The sequence below is a fragment of the Neodiprion fabricii genome, chromosome 7 (genome assembly GCF_021155785.1).
Source record: "Neodiprion fabricii isolate iyNeoFabr1 chromosome 7, iyNeoFabr1.1, whole genome shotgun sequence".
Lineage (NCBI taxonomy): Eukaryota > Metazoa > Arthropoda > Insecta > Hymenoptera > Diprionidae > Neodiprion > Neodiprion fabricii.
Genome location: NC_060245.1, coordinates 1,064,383 through 1,084,255, shown reverse-complemented (window position 1 = coordinate 1,084,255; position 19,873 = coordinate 1,064,383). Strand labels below are relative to the sequence as shown.

At 44.2% G+C, this 19,873-nt stretch overlaps 1 protein-coding gene across 1 annotated transcript in view; it reads left to right on the top strand.

The window, feature by feature from the left end:
- LOC124186249 (protein rhomboid) overlaps positions 1-19,873 on the top strand; it is a 146,952-nt gene that overhangs the window by 121,622 nt on the left and 5,457 nt on the right. Inside the window, exons 7-9 of the mRNA XM_046577799.1 lie at positions 11,226-11,368; positions 16,252-16,364; positions 19,354-19,509. Coding sequence (XP_046433755.1) covers positions 11,226-11,368; positions 16,252-16,364; positions 19,354-19,509 — 412 coding nt within the window. The remainder of the gene's footprint in view (positions 1-11,225; positions 11,369-16,251; positions 16,365-19,353; positions 19,510-19,873) is intronic.

The following is a 19,873-nucleotide window of genomic DNA, read 5'->3' as shown; positions in this document are numbered from 1 at the left end:
CTGTTTGTAACTGTATATCATCACATTATTAACGCCTTTTATTTATTCGTTGAATTATATAAATCGTCGCGACGTGACACATACGGAGAGTAGGAGTCAACGAGCGACACGATACGGCTATAAAAACGCGCAACGTGTCCGTCACTCCGTGTGCGGAGGTACAACAACAACACCGGCTCTGTGGTATACTCTACGGACACCGGTCGACACCTTCGTGGATATGCACGCTGCAGAGCCGACAACCACCCTTCGAAAGTGCAAACGTAAACGGGAAACCGAGTAGCGATCGACGATGTATTCGTGCGTCGGTGTTGTTTGCCATTCTCGATTCAAAATGCTTCCGAATGTATTCACGCGGGATTTGCTCAACCCTCGACAATTATTGCTGATCAATTATTGATCAATTAGCGTACCTTTAAGACCAATCAGTTGCTCGACGACACTTTTATCGCGAAGAGATCGTCAACTGTACGTGAATATAAATCGATCGAATGATGCGGAATGGATTGCTAAGTACGCGTAAGTCGTGGTTGGAGTTTAGAACGCGACGATATTGATCTGCGGTATTATTTTACGTGACAATCGTCGAATTTTGCTTTTCCTTAAAAAGTTCCGAAAATATTCTATTTTTAAGACGTACCGCGAACGATATATTTATTTGTCCTCGCCGAGTAACTGTTTGTAGAAAAAGTGGATTCCCACCTCGGAGCTGGTTTTTCCTTTTTACCCACTAACAGGTTGTAGTAGAAATAACGTGAATCTCACGCGTCGCGATTACGTACAATGCCCTCTGCCATTAACGTATTGTATATTTCCCGAATGTCCTTGAATAACCTGGAAATGTCGTTGAATTTGTTACGGACTTTTTACCGGACACCACGTTTAATGTAGAAGGGAAAAGAGTTTGTTCTCGTCTTTCTCCTCGGTCGTAGTATAACGGTCAAGAAACCCTCCTGTCTTCCTTCGGGCTTTCTCACAATCAGGATATCTCGAGACACGAGAGACCACGAGACATCACGTTGGACTGTTTATAGTGATCGGGTTTTATGCGCACCGCGAGGTAGAGGGAGGGGGTGACGGCGTTTCGCCGATAACTTGCGGTTGGTGGAGGAGAGGAGAGGAGAGAGATAAGACTGGTCATTAGGACCGGAACCGGGGTAGTAGGTGGCTGCTTGGTCGGCGGCGACCGCAATTTCGTTTGGTGGAAAATGACTCCCAGCTGCTGTTGGTGGTGCCGCAATCGAGAGGGATGGTCGCGGAGAAGGAGGCGAAGGGAGAAGGACATCCTCCGCCTTCGTCTTCGCCTTTCCTCACCCTCGTGACCTGCAACCCCGTGACAGTTTTATTAGCATCCGAACCAGACGCTGATTCCGCAAGGCAAATTTCGCCGACCCATCTCGAAACGGGGAAAAATGTCCCTTCGATCAGAGAATTATACAAGTCATTCTTTATCTCCTTCGGTCCGAGCTCGCCTTACTTTCTTTCTTACTTACTTACTTACTTACTTATTTACTGCTGACAGCTGTCACCCGTCACTTAGTCAAATTATCTACTTTATATACCGCCGAGCTGGTGTTTGTTGCTGCTGCTGCTGCTTCTTCTTCTTCTTCTTCTTCTTCTTCTTCTTCTTCTTCTTGGTCGTCCGCAATTTGGAGGAATGATCCTACTACAGGATTCCAGCCTCCCTGACTGCGCGTATTTTTCCTCACACAGAGAAGCGATGAAAATGGAGAAAAACGAGAATGAGGCGGAGGCCCTGGACGAGTGGTGAAAAAAAATCGTCGAACCTCCTCGGCTATTCAATTTCTACCCAACTCGCCTCACTTCGCCTATCTATAAACAGTATAATACCGCGGGATGTTGGCTACGATGAAGAAAATGAACAAGAAGATAAAGAAGAAGCGCCTTCTGTTCACGCCACAAGTGCGGTTGCACGTGATGCGATATCGAGTAAAACGCGTGCGTATATACCTGCATGTTTACCAGTTTCCCAGGCGCCAGGCTTTTCAGGGTTCACCTACCTGCATGACCGCTCACTACGCGCGGTAGGCGCAAGAAGGTGCTCGATATGACGAACCGATATCTAGTCTACGCGAGGAGGAGCAGGCCGGTGACTTCCTCCGATCCAGTGCCGTGCAATGGCTTACGTACGTGTATATATATGTGTGTGCGTGCGCGCGCGCATACATACACACCACGCTGCAGTTGAACAAACATTCGATGCAGTGTAATCATTGTATTTACACGAGCGAGTCTCCATTCTGCACTCGGGTTGTGCACTCGTCGTCGCAGGTTGACTCGAGCACTGCACGTACGCGATGGTTCCGAAAGCTAATAACGGTTAAAAATTCTTGCCGAGTTGGGGATCATCGCCGGAAACGACGACGGTGAACCGTGCGCACGCTCTGGGTTCTGTAATACCTACACCACCGAGCGTCGTGAAAAATAAATAAGTAAAACAAGAGGGAAGGAGAGGAAGAAAAAGCTGAGGAAACTTGGGAAGTGCCGAAATTAACTCGGTTCTACCGCGTATAATTGAGAGGAGTCGGAGACCAGACCAGAACAGAAGAGAATTACTACGTGCGTGCGAGAGAAAGAGAGGGGGTGAGAGAGAGAGAGAGGGAGAGCCGACGCACGTGCCCCGTGCTCGTCTATCCGTAGGAGGAGTAGGAGGAGGAGGAGGAGGAGGAGGAGGCGTCAAGTCCGAGTGGCAACAAAGCAAAGTGGTCCCTCCTTGAGGGTCCTCGTTCCATTTTCTTCTTCCGCCTTCCGTCCGTGGCGACAAGAAGGCGATACCGGATACCGGAAAACGAGCTTCTTTTATTTCACATCCCGCACCGCGAAGCCGCACCAATTATTATTGTACCGTTCACTTTCGATTCCCTCGATCCATCCATCGGTCGTCGACTCGGTTCGAGGTTACGCGGTGTCCGGTGATCCTTGAAATGTTCTCGAATTTTGCTCGTGTCCTGGAAATGTTCCATTTTCAATGTCCTTGAATAACTTGAAAATGTGATTGAATTTTTTTACGGATCCTTTACCGGACACCGTGGATTACAAGATTGCGAGACCCGTGGATCTTTACAAACCTGTACCCCATATGTCCCATATGCTTGGGAGTCGGCCGGCTGCCGGCCAAAGATCGGCGTACGCAACCTGGTTGGTCGGTCACCCAATCGACCCAGCGTCAAAACTCATCTGACTGGAAATGCTACTGCTGCAACAGCACCGGCAGCGTTTCAGCACGAACGAATGAACGAAACTGCAGCCGGCCACTGCAATTTACAACCGACCGCTTCACGCTGACCACGCGCAAAGTTTGTCACTCCGTTTCCACGAGTTGAGCTTCATTTGGGTACATAGAGGAAGTTTCGAGCATTGCCTGTAAGGCAGGACGACGATTCACGGGGCTGATAAAACCCACCCCCGATCGCTGCGGTGGTTCGAATCGTTTCGTGATTTTTCTTTACCGATCGGAGATAGATGCCTAGATAAATATCGCTGGTACCTACCGGAGGATATCGTACGTACGATACGGTGGACGTCGGAGGGTGTGCGCTTGGGTTGCGAAAGATACTTCTCGCTCTAGTTAACCTCGCGTTCTTCTACGTGTGAATAAACACGGATAGAAAGAGAGAAACAGGGGAGGTGGAGGAGGAGGATCTGGATCAGGATCAGGATCAGGATGAGGAAGCTGAAGTGGAAAGCAAAAAAAGAAAATAAAAGAAAAGAAAGAACTACGCGCGCACGTGTAGTAGCTATCCACCCACCGTGACCTATGAGAGATACCGAAAGTTGTATCCTCCCCTTCTCTCTTTCCCCCTTCATCTCGTGGTCTAGAGAGCAGTTTGCTTCGCGGCATCGCGGCGCCCTTCGACGAGGGGACGAGGAGGCGGAGGTGGGAAGAAACCCGAAAGTCTTAGAACCCTAGTTCGCCTAGTCTCCTCGGCTTAGCGGAACTGGTTCCTGGCATGCCGCTGACGCTACACCTCCGGAATACCCGTGTGCGCGGTATTTCCTGGTTTTGGGGGAAACGCGCGCACACACTCACGTAAAAGCTCAGGGGATGAAGAGGGTGAGACGTACACGCGCTAGAACTACGGGGTCAGGGGAGTCGACCAGACTACCAGACTACCAGACAGACAGACAGACTGAGGGAGAAAATAATCCACGTTTCTGGACTTGTGCAGTGGCACTAGCCAGAAGGAAGGAGCTTCCTGTCTCCTCTATCCTCCCGCTGCTGCTGCTGCTGCGCTGCAGGATACCGTTTACCGTGTACCAACACCGCATATCCAGACTCTATACGCGCGACAAACGACGCTCTTGCTATTCCATGAATTCTCGTTAACTCTCTGCTACATGCTTCAGGCATCCGTCCATGTATGCACGCCGCTCCATCTCTCTTCCATCCCCTCCCTCCACCTCCCACGTGCAGTCCACTCGAATAATGCAGACAACCCTCCCATATCCTTGTCATAACGACCCGTCGTCTCCGACGTGTCGCGGTGAATGTGCCGGACACTCCCTGCTTCGCTGTACACCTACCGCAACGTATCGCACATTTTGTTTTTTATTTTTTTATTTTTTTTTTCAAGGATATCGAAGTCTTCTTGACCTCGCTGATACAGCGGAGCAACGGATGTTGAAACTGTAGGTCAATCGAGTACGTCACCCATCATTTTTTCGTCAAATTTCAGACTCCTCTCGTTCTTCTTTTCTTTTGTTCTCCGTAGTGTAGATAAATTTGTATATCCTTCCGATGATGACCAAACGTTGACGAAAAAATGATGCGTGACGTGTTTCATTTTTGCTCGCGCATTGTCAATTCTGCCGGGGGTGAAATTCTGCGTGTCTAACTTGCAGGCAACGGTTGCGTTTATGTTCGTTAAAAAAAAAAAAGTGTATCGGTTCGATTTCAATGAATGATCGGTGAACGTTATTTAATTTTTTTATACATACGATTAGATAAGACGAATCCTTCATCGTGACCATTACAGTCAAATCCTGAATTAAAAAAGATAACGACTGCCATGTGAACGTTATTGGTTTAACCCACCCTCGCTCTCTCCCTCTCTTTTTTCGGGTAAGCCCTTTGTCTCAGATATACCACGACACAAGGTGGTAAAGTGAGAAGGGAGAAGGACGAAGAGCGAGCACGCACGCGATATAAAAAGAGAGGATACGCGATACGGAAGAACAAACCCTAATTTCCCGTTCAGCGAAACGTGTAAATTTGCAAATTTATCGCTAAAACCTTTTTCGTGTGTTTCTGTTGCCTGTTTTTCTTTTTGTCCTTCGTTTTTTTTTTCGCCTTTCCTTCCGAGAGATTAGGCCGCGAGAGAAGCAACGGCACAGCCCGCGTGGAGGGGTTGAATCGTGTAAAGTAAAGGGTAGGTAGGTATATCAGAGGGCGGGTGCGTAAAGGTCGTTTTCGCTTCACACGGAAAACGTGCTATACTTTTTCTTCTTCTTCTTCTTCTTCTTCTTATTTTTCTCGTGGTACCTTATATGCACATATATATTTATACGCACACACACACACACACACACACACACACACACACACACACACACACACACGTGTATCTAGACTGAGAATCAAATTTACATTTGTTTCGTTATTTTCCTCTTTTTCCACGCCGATCCGGAATCCTACACCCCTTATAAACAACCCTTATAAGCGACAAATGGCCGCGTCCTCATATTTCAGGCTAATCTCGAGGAACGAAACAGTATTCCAAAAAAAAAAAAAAGAACTAGCACCCCTGCACAGACCGTTTTTTTTTTTGTTACACTTTGGCGTACCTAAGCCTCGTGCAAAGGCGTTCGGTTCTCGTTTTCCGTATGTCTCTGCCCACCCTCCTCATTTCTCACCCCCTCCGGCTCGTGCCCTGGCCTCTGCATCTTGGGGTGGATATGGAAGGAAAGAAAAAGAAAAAAAAATTGAAGGGGGGAAGAAAAAATATGAGGAAAAACGAAAATACTAGTTTGCCGCTGCACGCACGCTGCATGCATTCGGAATGGGAACAAGGAAAAGAAGATGGAAAAGCGTCGCTGCGGCAACACCAGCATCGGATGTATATATGTATATATATATATATATATGTATGTATGTATGTATGTATGTATGTATGTATAACCTTCCCTACCCACCCACCTATACCAGCGTCGCTACTTTTAAGACTAATTTGAGCGGAACGCAGGCGCGTGCCGTTTTTTCTCCCTCGCTCGGTCCCGCGGCTGTCCGGCAACTCTACCCACCCGTCTGCCTTACGGTCTCTCGGGAGGATCTGATGGGGGGGAGAAGACGATTTATGCCCTCCTCACACGTGCCTTTCCGTGTCCGTTTCCTTAATTTAGGATTTCGGAAAGAGGGATAGATACACGTCCGCTAGCTCTCGCTCTCGTATCTCTCTTTGTCCGTACCTTTCACTCTCTCGTTCTTTTTGCGGTTAGCTTCTCACGACGCGACCGCCGCTAAAAGACACGGGGAAGCATCCACGAAGCATCGTCGGTGCAATCCGATCGAACCTTGACGGGGTACCGCAGTCGATTTCGACGTACTTTTTACTTGGGAGATACCTCAATCTTTGCGAAGAATCAAAAATTGAAGAGTTCCACGACGAACGGTATTGCAAAAAACATTGATAAATGTTTAGGAGCTTTTTTTCATCGTTTTTTAAGCATCGGATAACGCTAATGACGTCGGTTCTTAAACGCTTAGCAATGCTTAAAATAAACAACGCAGAGAATCGTCTAAACACTTTTCTTTCCTCTCAGATGCGTCGTCTGTTTGTTTTTTTGTTTTTTGTTTGTTTGTTTGTTTGTCGATGATCTACCACGTTGCCTTTCGTTACAAACTATCGGTCGACGCAGGAGCCGCATTATCTTATCCTCAGCTCCGTAATTCACCGTAGCTATTGTAATCCCGAGTCCTGCGATGTAAGTCAGCGAAGAGCGGACGAGGATGGTGAATATTTCACCCTAACCCTTATATTATTATTCCTCGATCCCCTCGCGCCACCGTCACACATAAATTATCGATTCCTCATCGTCGAGTGAAATTTGTTTGCCCTACACCAGGGCACATGCGTATAATACAATAACATTAGCTCGCGCTATATGGCTGAGTCGAGAAATATCCCATTTAACAAGAGTAATGATTATAATTTTCTAAACCCTGTATACGCACACTATGGGGGTATTAGTACGATGACGAGGCGAAGGAATTAAGGAAGTAAGGAAGTAAGGAAGGAGGGAAGGTGGACGCGGAGAGTAAAGGTACCTGCCTAGTCGACATCGCGTGCCATCCGAAAGATAACAGAAATACGGCGAGTTTCAGGGGGTTGAAACAACGGCGAGGGAGCGCAGAACCAGCAGCCTAACCGGAGCCACCTTAGCTTTACTGCTCGGGCAATAAATATGCCCTCGGATAACCATCTTCTTCTTCTTCTTCTTCTTCTTCTACTTCTTCTACTTCTTCTTCTACTTCTTCCTATTTACATTACGCTCATATTACTCGACTAACGTCTAGGCATATACTTGCGTATTTGACGACTCGGGGTGTTCTTCCTACACCGAGACACGCGAATCCCGTGGTCTTTGCGAGGCAATTAGGTAGTCGAGGGGAGGGGAAGTCGGTATTTTACTCTGCAACAGCATTGGAAGAAACTGGCGAAAGCGACGAGGATCAACGAAGCTGAGGCTTAAGCTTTTGGAAATAGGGAAATGCAGTTTAATTTCATCCTCGTAGAATTCTAGTAAAGTATCGGGGGTTCAAGGTGTTTCACGAAATGTGGATTTTCCGACCACGCTGCATTACTCGAACGAACGTTAGAACGTTTCGCTGCTAATTCTGACTGTTAGCTTCAGCCGACGATACGTCCGAAGCAAAAAAAAAAAATCATTATCGAGCTGTTTTAGGATTACGTTCAAGGAGTCAGAAAAGGTGCGAATTTACCATTTTTCTTAAACTCGAATCGTTTACAAAATGCATTTCTTCATTTTCCCAAGAGAGAGAGGGAGGGAAACAGCAAATGTGTGTACGACAGGATAACGTGTACAACCAATGCGGATATCTCGGGTTCAGGTTAGGAAGAAAAGACGAGAGAAGAAAACAAACTTGTCGACAATTTTTCCATTCTTCGATTTCTATCAGCAATATTGGCCCTTGTTTTTCCTTCGCTTTTTCAGGCTCGTTCGTTATACTTTGTAATATTTTTCCAGCCATTCTTACACGCGTACGCATCGCATACCTGTCTACATTTCTCTCGAGGATCCTGCCTCGTTTTTACAATATGCCCACTTTTCTCTTTCCGCTATAGGCGTATCGCTCTCTGCAGTCTAGTTTCGTTACACATACGGTTACTTTCGCGGTTGAATACGGTGGTACCCACCCGTATATCGTACACAGATATACCCACCTTTATAGTGCACCCACTCTGCCGGATCATGTAAAAAGAATCGCGGTTGCTGCTGCGTGCATAGGCGGAGGTTCGACCCTCGGGAATTCTTCATTTAGGTGAGTGCTTCCTCGCGCTCTCGTGCCGCTGCGAATATTGATATAATACAATAATGATCGTGCGCTGCGCGGGCAAAAATGAGGAGGTGGGGAAAAAAAAAAAACCGCATAACAAGGTCTTTATCCATTCACTTGTCGTCTTTTATTTTCTTTTAATTTTTCGACCCAACAACAGATTCTCAATTCCATCTATCGTAGTGTTTTATCGAAATAATTATATTAATATTAAAAGTGTCATTGGCGTAAATTGTACGTATATATACGCACACGTTGGCTGAACCTAACGTGAAATTCACCTTCCGATTAGGCTAGCGGCGTGTAACGTGGGATTAATCGATGTAGATAACGTACGGCGTACGTCAGTTTATAATAATATCATTGTTCGGATCGATGCGAAAGTGCACCAATTGCAGCAAATAGCATTAGGTGAGCAAGCACGCGGCGGAAGGTCCAAGCGATCGATTTTCATTCCCCGCCATTTCTGAGAGTTATTGTATCATCGTGTCTCTATGCGCAAGTTCAGTTGTATTCTGTCATACGTGCTACGATATACGTATGAGTACAGTAAGCGATATTGCAGGTTTCGCAATGACGTCAAGTTTTGCGGATCTTGCTGGAAAAGAGAAGCAAAAAAAAAACAATTTTGTGAACAAACGCTCACGCATATCAATTATGTTACAAGATGAGTGTTGCCAGTCGTTGTTAATTGCATCTGAAAAAAAAAAACAAGCACAAACTTTTATTCCGCAATACTGTGAAAATACATATTTTTTTACTTACTTTTACAAAGAATTTATGCGAAAATCACAAGTCTAATTTACTGCAAAGATTGTGCATGAAATTTTCGCCCGCGCGTACTTCGGCTGCATTATACATAAGAATGAGTCTCCGTCACCTTTGCGTATACATGTATACGTAATATAAACCCCCGTTCGACCCTTTTAAATTCTTCTTCTTGTTTTTTTTTCTTTTTTTTTTTTGCTCTCTTTCTTTCATTTTTCAGTTTTTGTTTTTTATGAAGAGATAGAGAGTGAGAAGAAGGGTGGGAGAAGAGTGGGTTAGGTAATCTTCGTCTTCTTCTTATTCTTATTCTTCTTCGTCTTCTTGTTCCTCGGAGCACCGAGATGCGAAGCTGCGGGGTTGTAAAACCGCCTTTCATCCCTCCCCGTAATAAGGTTTCCTATCCCGTCCTACAATTTTTTTTTTTCTCTTTTACCTCTCCTCCCCTCCTCGCCTCTCCTCACCTTAGTTCGCACCGCTTCTTTCGCCGCGACTATATCAGTCCGCTGACGCGATATGTTCCTCGTTATTTCCTTCTTTTTTTCATTTCATATTGTTTCTCTTTCTCTTATTTTTTACGGATCTTGGATTTTTTTTTTTTTCTCCAACCCTTCTGTTCTTCATCCCCTCATCACCGGACGTCCGTTCCCCCTTTCGTCGTTACTGTCTTGCGATTGTCGTTTAAAGGTATAAGTTTCGCAAGACGAGGAAGGGAAAACAGAGGAATATATTTTCTTCATTTTTGCATATTTCTTTATCTATTCAGTCTCCGTTCTTTCTTTCTTTCTCGGACGAGGCGGCGCGAAAATATAGCTCTATATATTACGCGTACTCTCTTCTTTGTATACGTGGAGGGGGAGGAGGAGGAGAATGAGGAGAAGGTAGAAAGCCGTCGCGTACCCAACGAACCGACCAACCCCCCGGCACCATCGTAGGTATTCATAAATTCGGATTAAACTCTGCACGGCACGCGTAAAAGCGAATCGCGTTCTGAATTGAATAAGCGAGCCTCAGACCCGACCACCGATGCGGTGCGGTGCCACCCTTTCCCCCATTCTTATGCGGGGTGTAAAATCCCCAGGGGATGATGTGGCTGTTTGACCACTTCCGTTTTTTTCATTTCTCGGTAACACTCTGCGCGGCATCCACGTCCTTAGCTGCGCAGGCGTACGTAAGTAGAATTTCCGACTCTTCCCGGACTGACTTCCGGGAGGAAATTAATGGATACACTTTAACCCGGAGCCTAATTATTACGAACGTTTTATTTCATTTATTTTTTTGTTATTTTCCTTTGTTTTTCGTGAATATTTGACGGAATTCCGTCCGTATAAACACGTCGTTGTATGTGATAATGATGGTAATAATAATATTGTGACAAGTATCCGATATCGAGGATTATGACGGGTTAAGTTTGGAAGGCGTAAGCGAGTGGCATGCAGAGGAGGAAATTAGACGAAGCAGAGTCGCGATAGGATAGGGAGGGAAGATGAGAGGAATTTGTTAATTAAATTACGGAATGACAAACATAAAGTGGTGAAACAAGGCAAAGGAAAAGGGACGGTGGGTGATGGCCCAGGGAAAGACGACGGCGATGGAAAGGTTCTTCCCTCCCTTTCCTCTCCTCTCCTTTTCTTCCTCGCTTGATATTGTTTTCGCTGATTTATATTATATATACCCGCACCTTTAGCCGCGCGAGGGTTTCTAGAATACCCAAGTCGCGGAGCTGAAAGAGAAAGAAAATCTTAATATTCACTCGTTATCTCGACCTGCAGCAGCAGCCAACTCTTCTTTACGAGGAAAGAAATGAAGCGCGGTGGGGTGGAAAAATAAAAGAAAAACTAAAAACAAATGAAAAAAATAAATGCAAGCGGAAGAGGATGAAGAAGAGAAGTATAACGAGAATATACCTTGGTGTATTTTTCAGCTCGGGTTTTTCACCTACTACACCGTCGCCATGGGCGAGGTCAACCCCTCGGGTCCCGTTCCGATCGACAGTGTCTTCATATACCGACCGGACAAACGTCTCGAGCTCTGGAGGTTCGCATTCTACATGTTCCTTCACGCTGGGTAAGCATGTGCAAAATCGACTGCCTTGTTGTTATAATACCTTAATGTAAATTATTATTACTTTTATTGCCGGAAGCAAATTGATTGGAAAACAATCGTGAAAATTGAAGGAACAATTCGTTTACGAGAAAGTTACCACTCTACGCGTGTACATTTACTTGCCTTAAAACTAATTTTGACGTGTCCGTTTATTTACTTACTTACGATATTCGAGACGGTTGATTCCGCTTAATTTCCCCGATACCGGTGCCGATGATCGATCGATCGATCGATCGACGGCGTATATGCAACGAGGAAATTAAACTGCAACAGCCTGGCGGAATCAAATCATTCGATCCATCTTGAGCTTAGCTTAGGTCTAATTTGTTAATATCCGGCGGGTGATACGCTTCGGAGGTTTAAGGTCCTGGGAATCCTGTACCGCTCCTACTCGAGAGCGGGGATCCGAAATTTATAACTCCGCGTCCTTCCTTCCTTCCTTCCTTCCTTCCTTTCTTTCTTTCTTCGTTCGTTCGTTCTGCACGGTGGTCCAAATAGTTTGCCATCTCCGAGAAGCCTGTTCTGCAATGATATATGTAGGCGAGGGGTTCGTTTCTTCCTTCCTTCCTTCCTTCACATCCTACAACCAAACCCACGCAGCAGTCTACAGATGCTGTTACACGGATTCAATTGTAAATCCTCGAGAGAAAGAGAGAGAGAGAGAGATAAAAGAAAAGGAAGATGCTGAATGTTTCTAAACTAATTCCAAATCGTCACTCCTGACGAGGCTGCTTGTCACTGCCGTGATGCTGTTGGTATCGCAAGCAAGGAAAGGAAAGGCAAGGAAAAAAAGAATCCAGAAGAGAAATTAAACAGCTGATAAATCGTAACAGTCGACTTTATTTTTTTTTTTTTTTTATCTTTATTGAGAATTTTCATCACCGTCTACCCTTTTTTTCTGCTGCTCGTATAACCGAATCGTACTCTGCATTCGGTGGATTGAACGAAACGTGCGGTTTTATGGGTCAGTTTCATGGACGCAGGGGCGGGAGGAGAGAAAATTTTATCAGCCGTCATGGCATTTCCATCTCGTACCCAATCTCGTCCCCCTTTTCATTTGCTTTGCCTTGCCTTTCGACTCGAGTCGGTTCTCTTCTTCTTATACGTACTACGATGTAAAAGTGAGTATATTGGAGGAGAGAGAGAGAGAAATTTCACGATTTACTTTGATGCAGGAGTCGAAAGAATAAACGTTTTTACAGATAATTTATACGGGTTTGAGGTGTAACGCAAAGACGGTGAAAGAGAGAAGACAGGTTGAAATGTTGTTTCGAGGCGAAAGACGATTTCTGAAAACTTGACATGATCATCTGCTTCTAATTCATCTCGTCTTCTCTTTTCTGCGCGCTGCTACAACCTCGATGAGAGAGGGAGAAAAGAAATAAGAAGATGCGAGAAGAGATATCAGGATGACTTTTTCACCGCCGTTGAGAGAAAAGGTGATCCTGAGTTAAGTTTAACGCACTTTTCCGCGCTCCACTTCCTCCCCGCACTTCGCCTCGCCTCATCCTCATCTTTGCCATGGGAATAAGGGAAGATCGAGGAGCTGGTAAAACGAGAGAGAGGCAGAGGGGGAGAGAGAGAGGGAGAGTCTCGTCTTCTTACTGAGAACTTGGCGAACTGGTTCGCCGGAGTTGATACTCGACTTGCGAAGAAGAAGTAATTATTATTTGAGTTGGATCGGTCACGAAGTGAAGGACATTTAAGATGCCCTCAAGTGGCTCGTGAAGGAAAAGAGGAGGAAGAAGAAGAAGAAGAAGTGATCATTCCATTATTAAAAAAAAAAAACAATGCCGGAATCACGTGAGCAATCGCTCGAAAGAAGGAGAAGAAGAGGAGATGAAAGAACCTCGAAGAGCTTTTGGTATCATGAGATTTCGTTGAGTGTATGGGTTGCCCCACGGTCACGTAAACTCGAAATTCACTTACCGAAATGGTTGCACAGCCAGGGCAGTCGGTTGCTTCGCGAGTGTCAGTCACTCCCTTTCCATTTTCCCCCGTAGCTCCACCTTCACCCTTTCAGGTCATTTGAGAAAATTGTGTTACGCGGTTTATGGCATCAATATGTATATGAAAATGGTGCGCCGCTCGATGAGTCGTTTAAGGGTGGCTGAGCAACGTTGTATCGCGGCTAGAGGGATGAAATTGCGGGAAAGAAGAAGAAGAAGAGGAGGAGAGGAGGAGGAGGATGACGACGACGACGAGCACTGTGGTTACTGTATTACACATCACTTCGCGTTACGTGTATATCCCGCATGATATTACGTTATATCTTGTAAACACCTGAGAGATGCTTCGGTGAAACGGTCATGATCCACTCCGCAACGCCTCGCTACGACGAGACACTCGATCGTCTTTTATCGCCTTCTCGAATGCAGAAATTGCTGTAAAGTTGGGGTATACAAATGACGATGGACGAAGAAGCCAGTGTGGAAATTGAAAGATTTATCGCATCGTGTCACGACAGCGAAGCTGAAGGCGACGGTGATGAGTCTGACCAGAATAATGGAGACCGATGTTGAAGAAGAAGACGATACCGACCGACAACTCTTCGAAATCGCGTCGTCAAGTTCGTCGATTCACACGGTGATTACCGGCGACAAGAAATTATCGATAAGAAATTACGCTGCATGGTATCTTTGCGGGGTTGCCAAAGGTCGGGGAAATCTGGAAAACTTGGAAATTTTACGGAATCCGGGAATCCTGGAACAGTCGGGGAATCGTTTGCCAAATTGGTTATTCTACTCTCTACTTTTACACGGATAAAAATTATAATTATCGTATGGAAAACGTGCAATTTTTTTATTTCATTCAATTTGCCACAAACAATTTATACGAATTGGCGAGGGAAAGTTATAAGATTTTTCTCTGGACAACCTGGAGAAGTTGGGGAATATCGCGATCGAGATTCAGTGGCCACCCTGCCGTTTAACGGTATAATTATAGTTGCGTGAAAATAGAAGATACCCCGCGAAGAGAAGAAAAATCAAGCGGAATCAACGAATTAAGGTTCGAAGTAATGAAAAGGAAGCTGGGAAAATCGGAAATAAACAATTAATGCCTGTCCTGCAAAGCGGGCGTAATAAAACGGGCGCTTTCTCGGTTCGTTGCCGAAGTCGAGAGTTCCCGAGGGTTCGAGAGGTGGTAGGTGGAGGAGGTCGCGGGTGTTCCCTGGGAAACACGGGCGCCCTTGTAACCCGGCATTATTCGCCGATAGGTTACGGCTATGGTGGTGGTGGTGGTGGTGGTAGATGTTACCTTATAGTCCTGCAGGGTTTCGGGTTCGGCGCCCCGTTGACGAGGGTCGTGGTTACGGTGGCGTCGGGCTAACGTTTCGGTACCGCTCTGCCACTTCACTTTCCATGCATAAGCTTAATTGGATTATCCTGATAATTATTAATCAACTGTGGACCTTAGGTTACGCGCCCTTCTCTCTCGCGGGATTATTCCACCACCTCCCTCCCTCCCTCCCCCTTCTCTCTCTCCCTCTCGGATCCAAGCTTTTCTCGTCGTCTTCCGCTCGATTCTCGCCCTGCAAAACTCTTTCGTAAATGTAACAAAGTATAAATAATAAAACCTCATCGAATCAAAATAAAAATATGATTCTGTAACAAGGATACAAAGTATTTCAAAATCAGTAATCACCTTACTTGTTAAAAAATTTTGTTGACCAGTGAGTACCGCAACACTGTATACATGTAAAAGCTGATTTTTCTTGATAAAAAGTGTATTTTTTGAAAAAATAAACAAAATTACATAGCGATAAAAGTGTTGGTACATAAAATAGTCTTATATCAATTCTATCATACCAAACCTCGTTCCCGACATAATAATCGGTTAGAAGTTTTCACTTTACACAGAAAAAGTGAACGATCCTTGACCGATACGTGTCATCGTTAATCATCGCTTGGCTGTAATGTTTGAGGAAAGGATTTAATTTACTGCCAAGCTCTTCTCTCCCCTCACCCTCCACGCTTTGATACAACCTTTTATCATTTATCCTCCAACTATCTCGTAATATAGCTGACAGTTATACCCCTTAACGCTGCCACTGCGCCGCTGCTGTTGCTGTTTCACGCACCAATTCCTCATAGGTATGGTACCTCTGCACCATTTCAAGGTATATTATACGTTGTGTAACATACCTCGCTCGCTTCTTCCCTCTTCTTGCAGCTCCGGTCTCCTCTTATCTTTCTTCGACCTGCCCGAGCACAAAAGTCAAAGGGTGAAACTTTAATGAGATGTTTCTAATTAAAGAGAAGACTTCCTACTGATCTTCATCCTTCTCCTCCGCTTCCTTAGTCTTTGCGCTTTTCTCCCTTACGGCGCTGCTCTTTCTCTCCCTCTCTCTCTCTCTCTCTTTCTCTCTCGTTCTCTCTCTACTCTCGGAGTTGTCGTTACCTTCATTATTATTATTGTTATTTTTATTGTTGTCATTGTTATTGTTATCACTTACATTTTATACTTATTATATATTCTTTCGCTCTTACAATTTTCTTCGAAATACTTTTTTTTCAATCACTTTACTGTTCTATTCGCTAATTAATTATCCTCTTCTTCCTCTTCCGATCCTTGACAATTGTTGCTGTTATTATTATTATATAGACAGTTGTTGGAATTTTTTACCCTTCACGTACGAGAATTCAATTTCTCTATAATCGTGACAGAGATGTTGAATTAGAGTTGTAAAAAAAAAAAGTAGAGGTGAACAAAAGAACGAATATCACGTTTGAACGCGAAAGATGCTAAATTCTAAATCCACTTTCCAGCCTACCGACCTATTCGACGTAAGGCGCGAGTAGGTGTAACGTCGAAGACTAAGACTTGGCTTCGTTTTCTTTCAGCTGGCTTCACCTGCTCTTCAACCTCGGGGTACAGGTGGTCGTCGGTCTTCCTCTGGAGATGGTTCACGGCAGTTTCAGGATAGCCGCCGTCTACATGGCGGGCGTACTCGCCGGTGAGCATATCTATTTGTTCATTTATTTTAAACTATTTTTGTCACGTTTCGTTCGTCACATTAGAAATATGCAAGGGTGATTAATTTTCAACACAAGGGGAAAAAGAAAAAAGCAAACAAGGCGAAAGGAAACGTCAAGCTTGACGGAAGAGATTTTAATCGGGCGGCGTGACTTGTATGCAGTTTCCACGGTCGGATTAAATTGCTTGTATTAGCTAAACGATGGGTAAAACAAGCGAGATTAACTTGTTAATTTATAACAGGTAGGTAGTAACAACCGCACTTCAATCCCTGGCGAACGGTTTTCTGCATTCTTTTCTTATTTTAATTGAATTCTTTTCTTTTTACATTCGTCTCAATTACTCGCAATGCCCGTGTATCTCTCTTACTTTTTCTCTCTCTTCCCAACGCCACGATGAATATTTACCGTTCCTTCGTAAATTAACCATACCAAAAGTGTAACAAATCGTCGTCGTAACGCTCTTTACCTTACTCCTGGTTTTTTCTTTTTCTTTATCAATTGATGTTTGTGCGTTTTTTTTTTCTTTCATTTTTTTGGTATAGTTATTTATTATTATTATTATTGTTGTTGTTGTTGTTGCTATTTTGTTGAAGGTACTCCGTACACATCTTGACAATCTATACATGTGATACGATTTATTTTACACTTTTAATGCATTCTCGCGTTTCTAATTTCTCATCAATCTTCGATTCGCGTCTGTAATTTTTCACCGTAGATTATACAACTGATTAAAATATCTGTTTTTCTTTTTTTTTTTTTTGGTTTCTCTTCACTTCATCCCTCGTACAGGTTTTCAATTCCTTTTCAAGTACAATTTTATACCCGTATAACCGTTCACGTCACTGAAAGCTGAGAGGGATGAAAAAAAAAATATCACTTAGGAAAAAGAAAAAAAAGTGGGCAAGGGTGCCACAATAATTCCACACGATCGGATATATCTTGTGAATTTTTTATTTTTTTTTTTTATTTCTCCTTTTTTTCTTTATTTCGCTCTTTTTTCGTTCCGAGGCTTCACAGAGAGAGAAAGTGAGAGGTAGAAAGAAAGAAAGAAAGAAAGAAAGAAAGTGAGAAGTGATTTTCACGATACTCAGCTCTCTATCGAAAGAATAAAACGAACAAAGAAAGTGCGGCGAGAAGAAGGGGGGAAAAAACCCTTTTTGGCGACTACGCAACCTGCAGCGGCAAGCGAAGGAAGCAATTCGTTCGTGCTCGCAAAGCTGAGGAATTTCTTTATTTTTCCCATTCTTTCGTTTCTTTTTTTCCTCTTTTCTCTATCACTCGTTCTTTTATCGCGCCTCTTTAATTCTGCTCAACTTCTTTTCTCCTCTCTCTCTCTCTTCGCATTTCGGCTGCGACGCAATATTCTTTCGGTTGTAAATTATGTTGTTATTATCATTATTACTATGCAATATCCAATTAACGAGCGAATTATCGCAATTCGGTTCTGTGAGAAAAAGTTGCAAAAATAGGGAAGAGTTTTGGTCGTTTCCTTTGGCACAACCTGTATTCCGAGAACCCGAATATTGTACGAGGCGTTACCGGCATCGTGGATCCCGAAATTTGAAAATAACAAATATTCAAGTTTTGACGTTTTATAGAGGAAAAGGGAGGGTTGGAGGGCAGAGTGAACAATGGATATCCGGGTATAAATTGCACGCAAGTTATTATAAAGGTCCGGGCTGCTCTCCGTGCTTCTGTTGCCGTTGCCGTTGCTGCGTTATGGCGCATGCATGCCTCCTATACGGAAATATATCCTACCGTATTAGGTATACATATACCTGTAATTTGCATTTACATAATACGTATATTTATCAGATTACTTGTCCTGCTGCTGCTGCCGCTGTTGCGTTGCCGTTGGTGTAAAAAGTCGGAGGGGGAGAAAGAAAAAGAGAGAGAGAGAGAGAGAGGAAAAAAATTGATTAAATTTGCGTCGATCGGTGGTCCGTAAAAAATTGCAAGTATATGGAAAAAAAAAAAACAAAAAAAAATGAAACACACACTCGACAGACGTTACACAATTTACTCGTTAACGCATATGAGCATTACAATAATGTACGCACTGCTGCTCATATTCACACATACCGTGAAAATCGAACGCGGTATAAACCATCCACCGTGCCGATGTTTTTTTTTTTTTTTTCTTCGTTCATTTTCCTTCTTTTTATAAAAACGTTAAAATTTCGGTCACCGTCAGCGTCGGGCTGGGCAATGTTATTACATATTATTCACTTTGTGCTTTGGAAACGTATTCGGGATGTTATTCGGGAAGAAAGACGACAGTTTCTCTCTTTTCTATCCGGTTTCGACGTTCCCCAATCCAGATACCCTGCATATAAACGTGATGCATAATTTTCAATCCCCTTCATTCGTTCTACGTAGCTCTTCGTAATTCAACGTATATCGTACCTTGTATTATACCCGTTTCGAATAAATTGTAAAAGCAAATTGAATACGAAACGCACGATTAAGAGGAATTGGACGATTTTCTTGCTTTTCCTTTACAACACTTTTTTTGTATTTTTATTTTTACTTTATCCGTTCCAATAATACCGTTTGTGGGAATTCTCGACGATATTAATGGGTCCGTATCGATTTAACGGGTTTCGGAGTGTAATTTCCCACACCGTAGAATTGCTATGATCCGCCTCCTCCTCCCCCCCCCCTTTTTTCCGTGTTTTTCTCATTTTGATCGTTTAAATTCTGTGACCAAGTGAAACGGCAGCATCATCATCGCGAGTCACCAGGGGATTAAATCGCGATTCGAGAGGCAATTTTAACGTCACCGAATCGAATACCGCCGAGCCGTACGCGGTATACTCTTTTCCTCTCCCTCTATTTCCGCAGGCTTTGTGCTTCTTTAAAATTATTTCATTATCCGAACGAGAATCGGAGATTTTTATTAAATTCCACTTGTCGCCGAGGCGACGAATCGTTTCTACGTGAAAAATGATGAATTTATATTTTCAGGTTCTCTCGGCACGTCTGTATTCGACACGGACGTTTATCTCGTCGGGGCTAGTGGCGGTGTCTACGCTCTTCTTGCCGCTCATCTTGCAAACGTTTTGCTCAACTACAATAATATGGAGTTTGGAATCGTCAGGCTGATCGGGATTTTCATTATCGGTAAGTTTGTTGCAGGCCGAGACAACCTTGATCGTATCAATTCGCACCCAACGTCTTACCAAGATGAAATCTTCTCGCGACACTTGGCATATTTTCGGGATCGCTCAGTCTGCACGGATAATCGTAAGCATTAATCGGATCGGCGTTAACCCCTCCGCAGTTGTCCGCTTGGTAATATTAATAACGCACGGGATTCCAGACTTCCAATAGTTCCTGGCCTCCTTTCTCCCCATTGTCCCCATCCTCTTCCGTGTCATTGTGGACCCAATAACACCGTTTTCTCACAAGTTATTATACTCGCGAAGCTAGTCAAGCCCGTTACTCGATATCGGCACGGTAGGTACACCGTATATATATGTATACC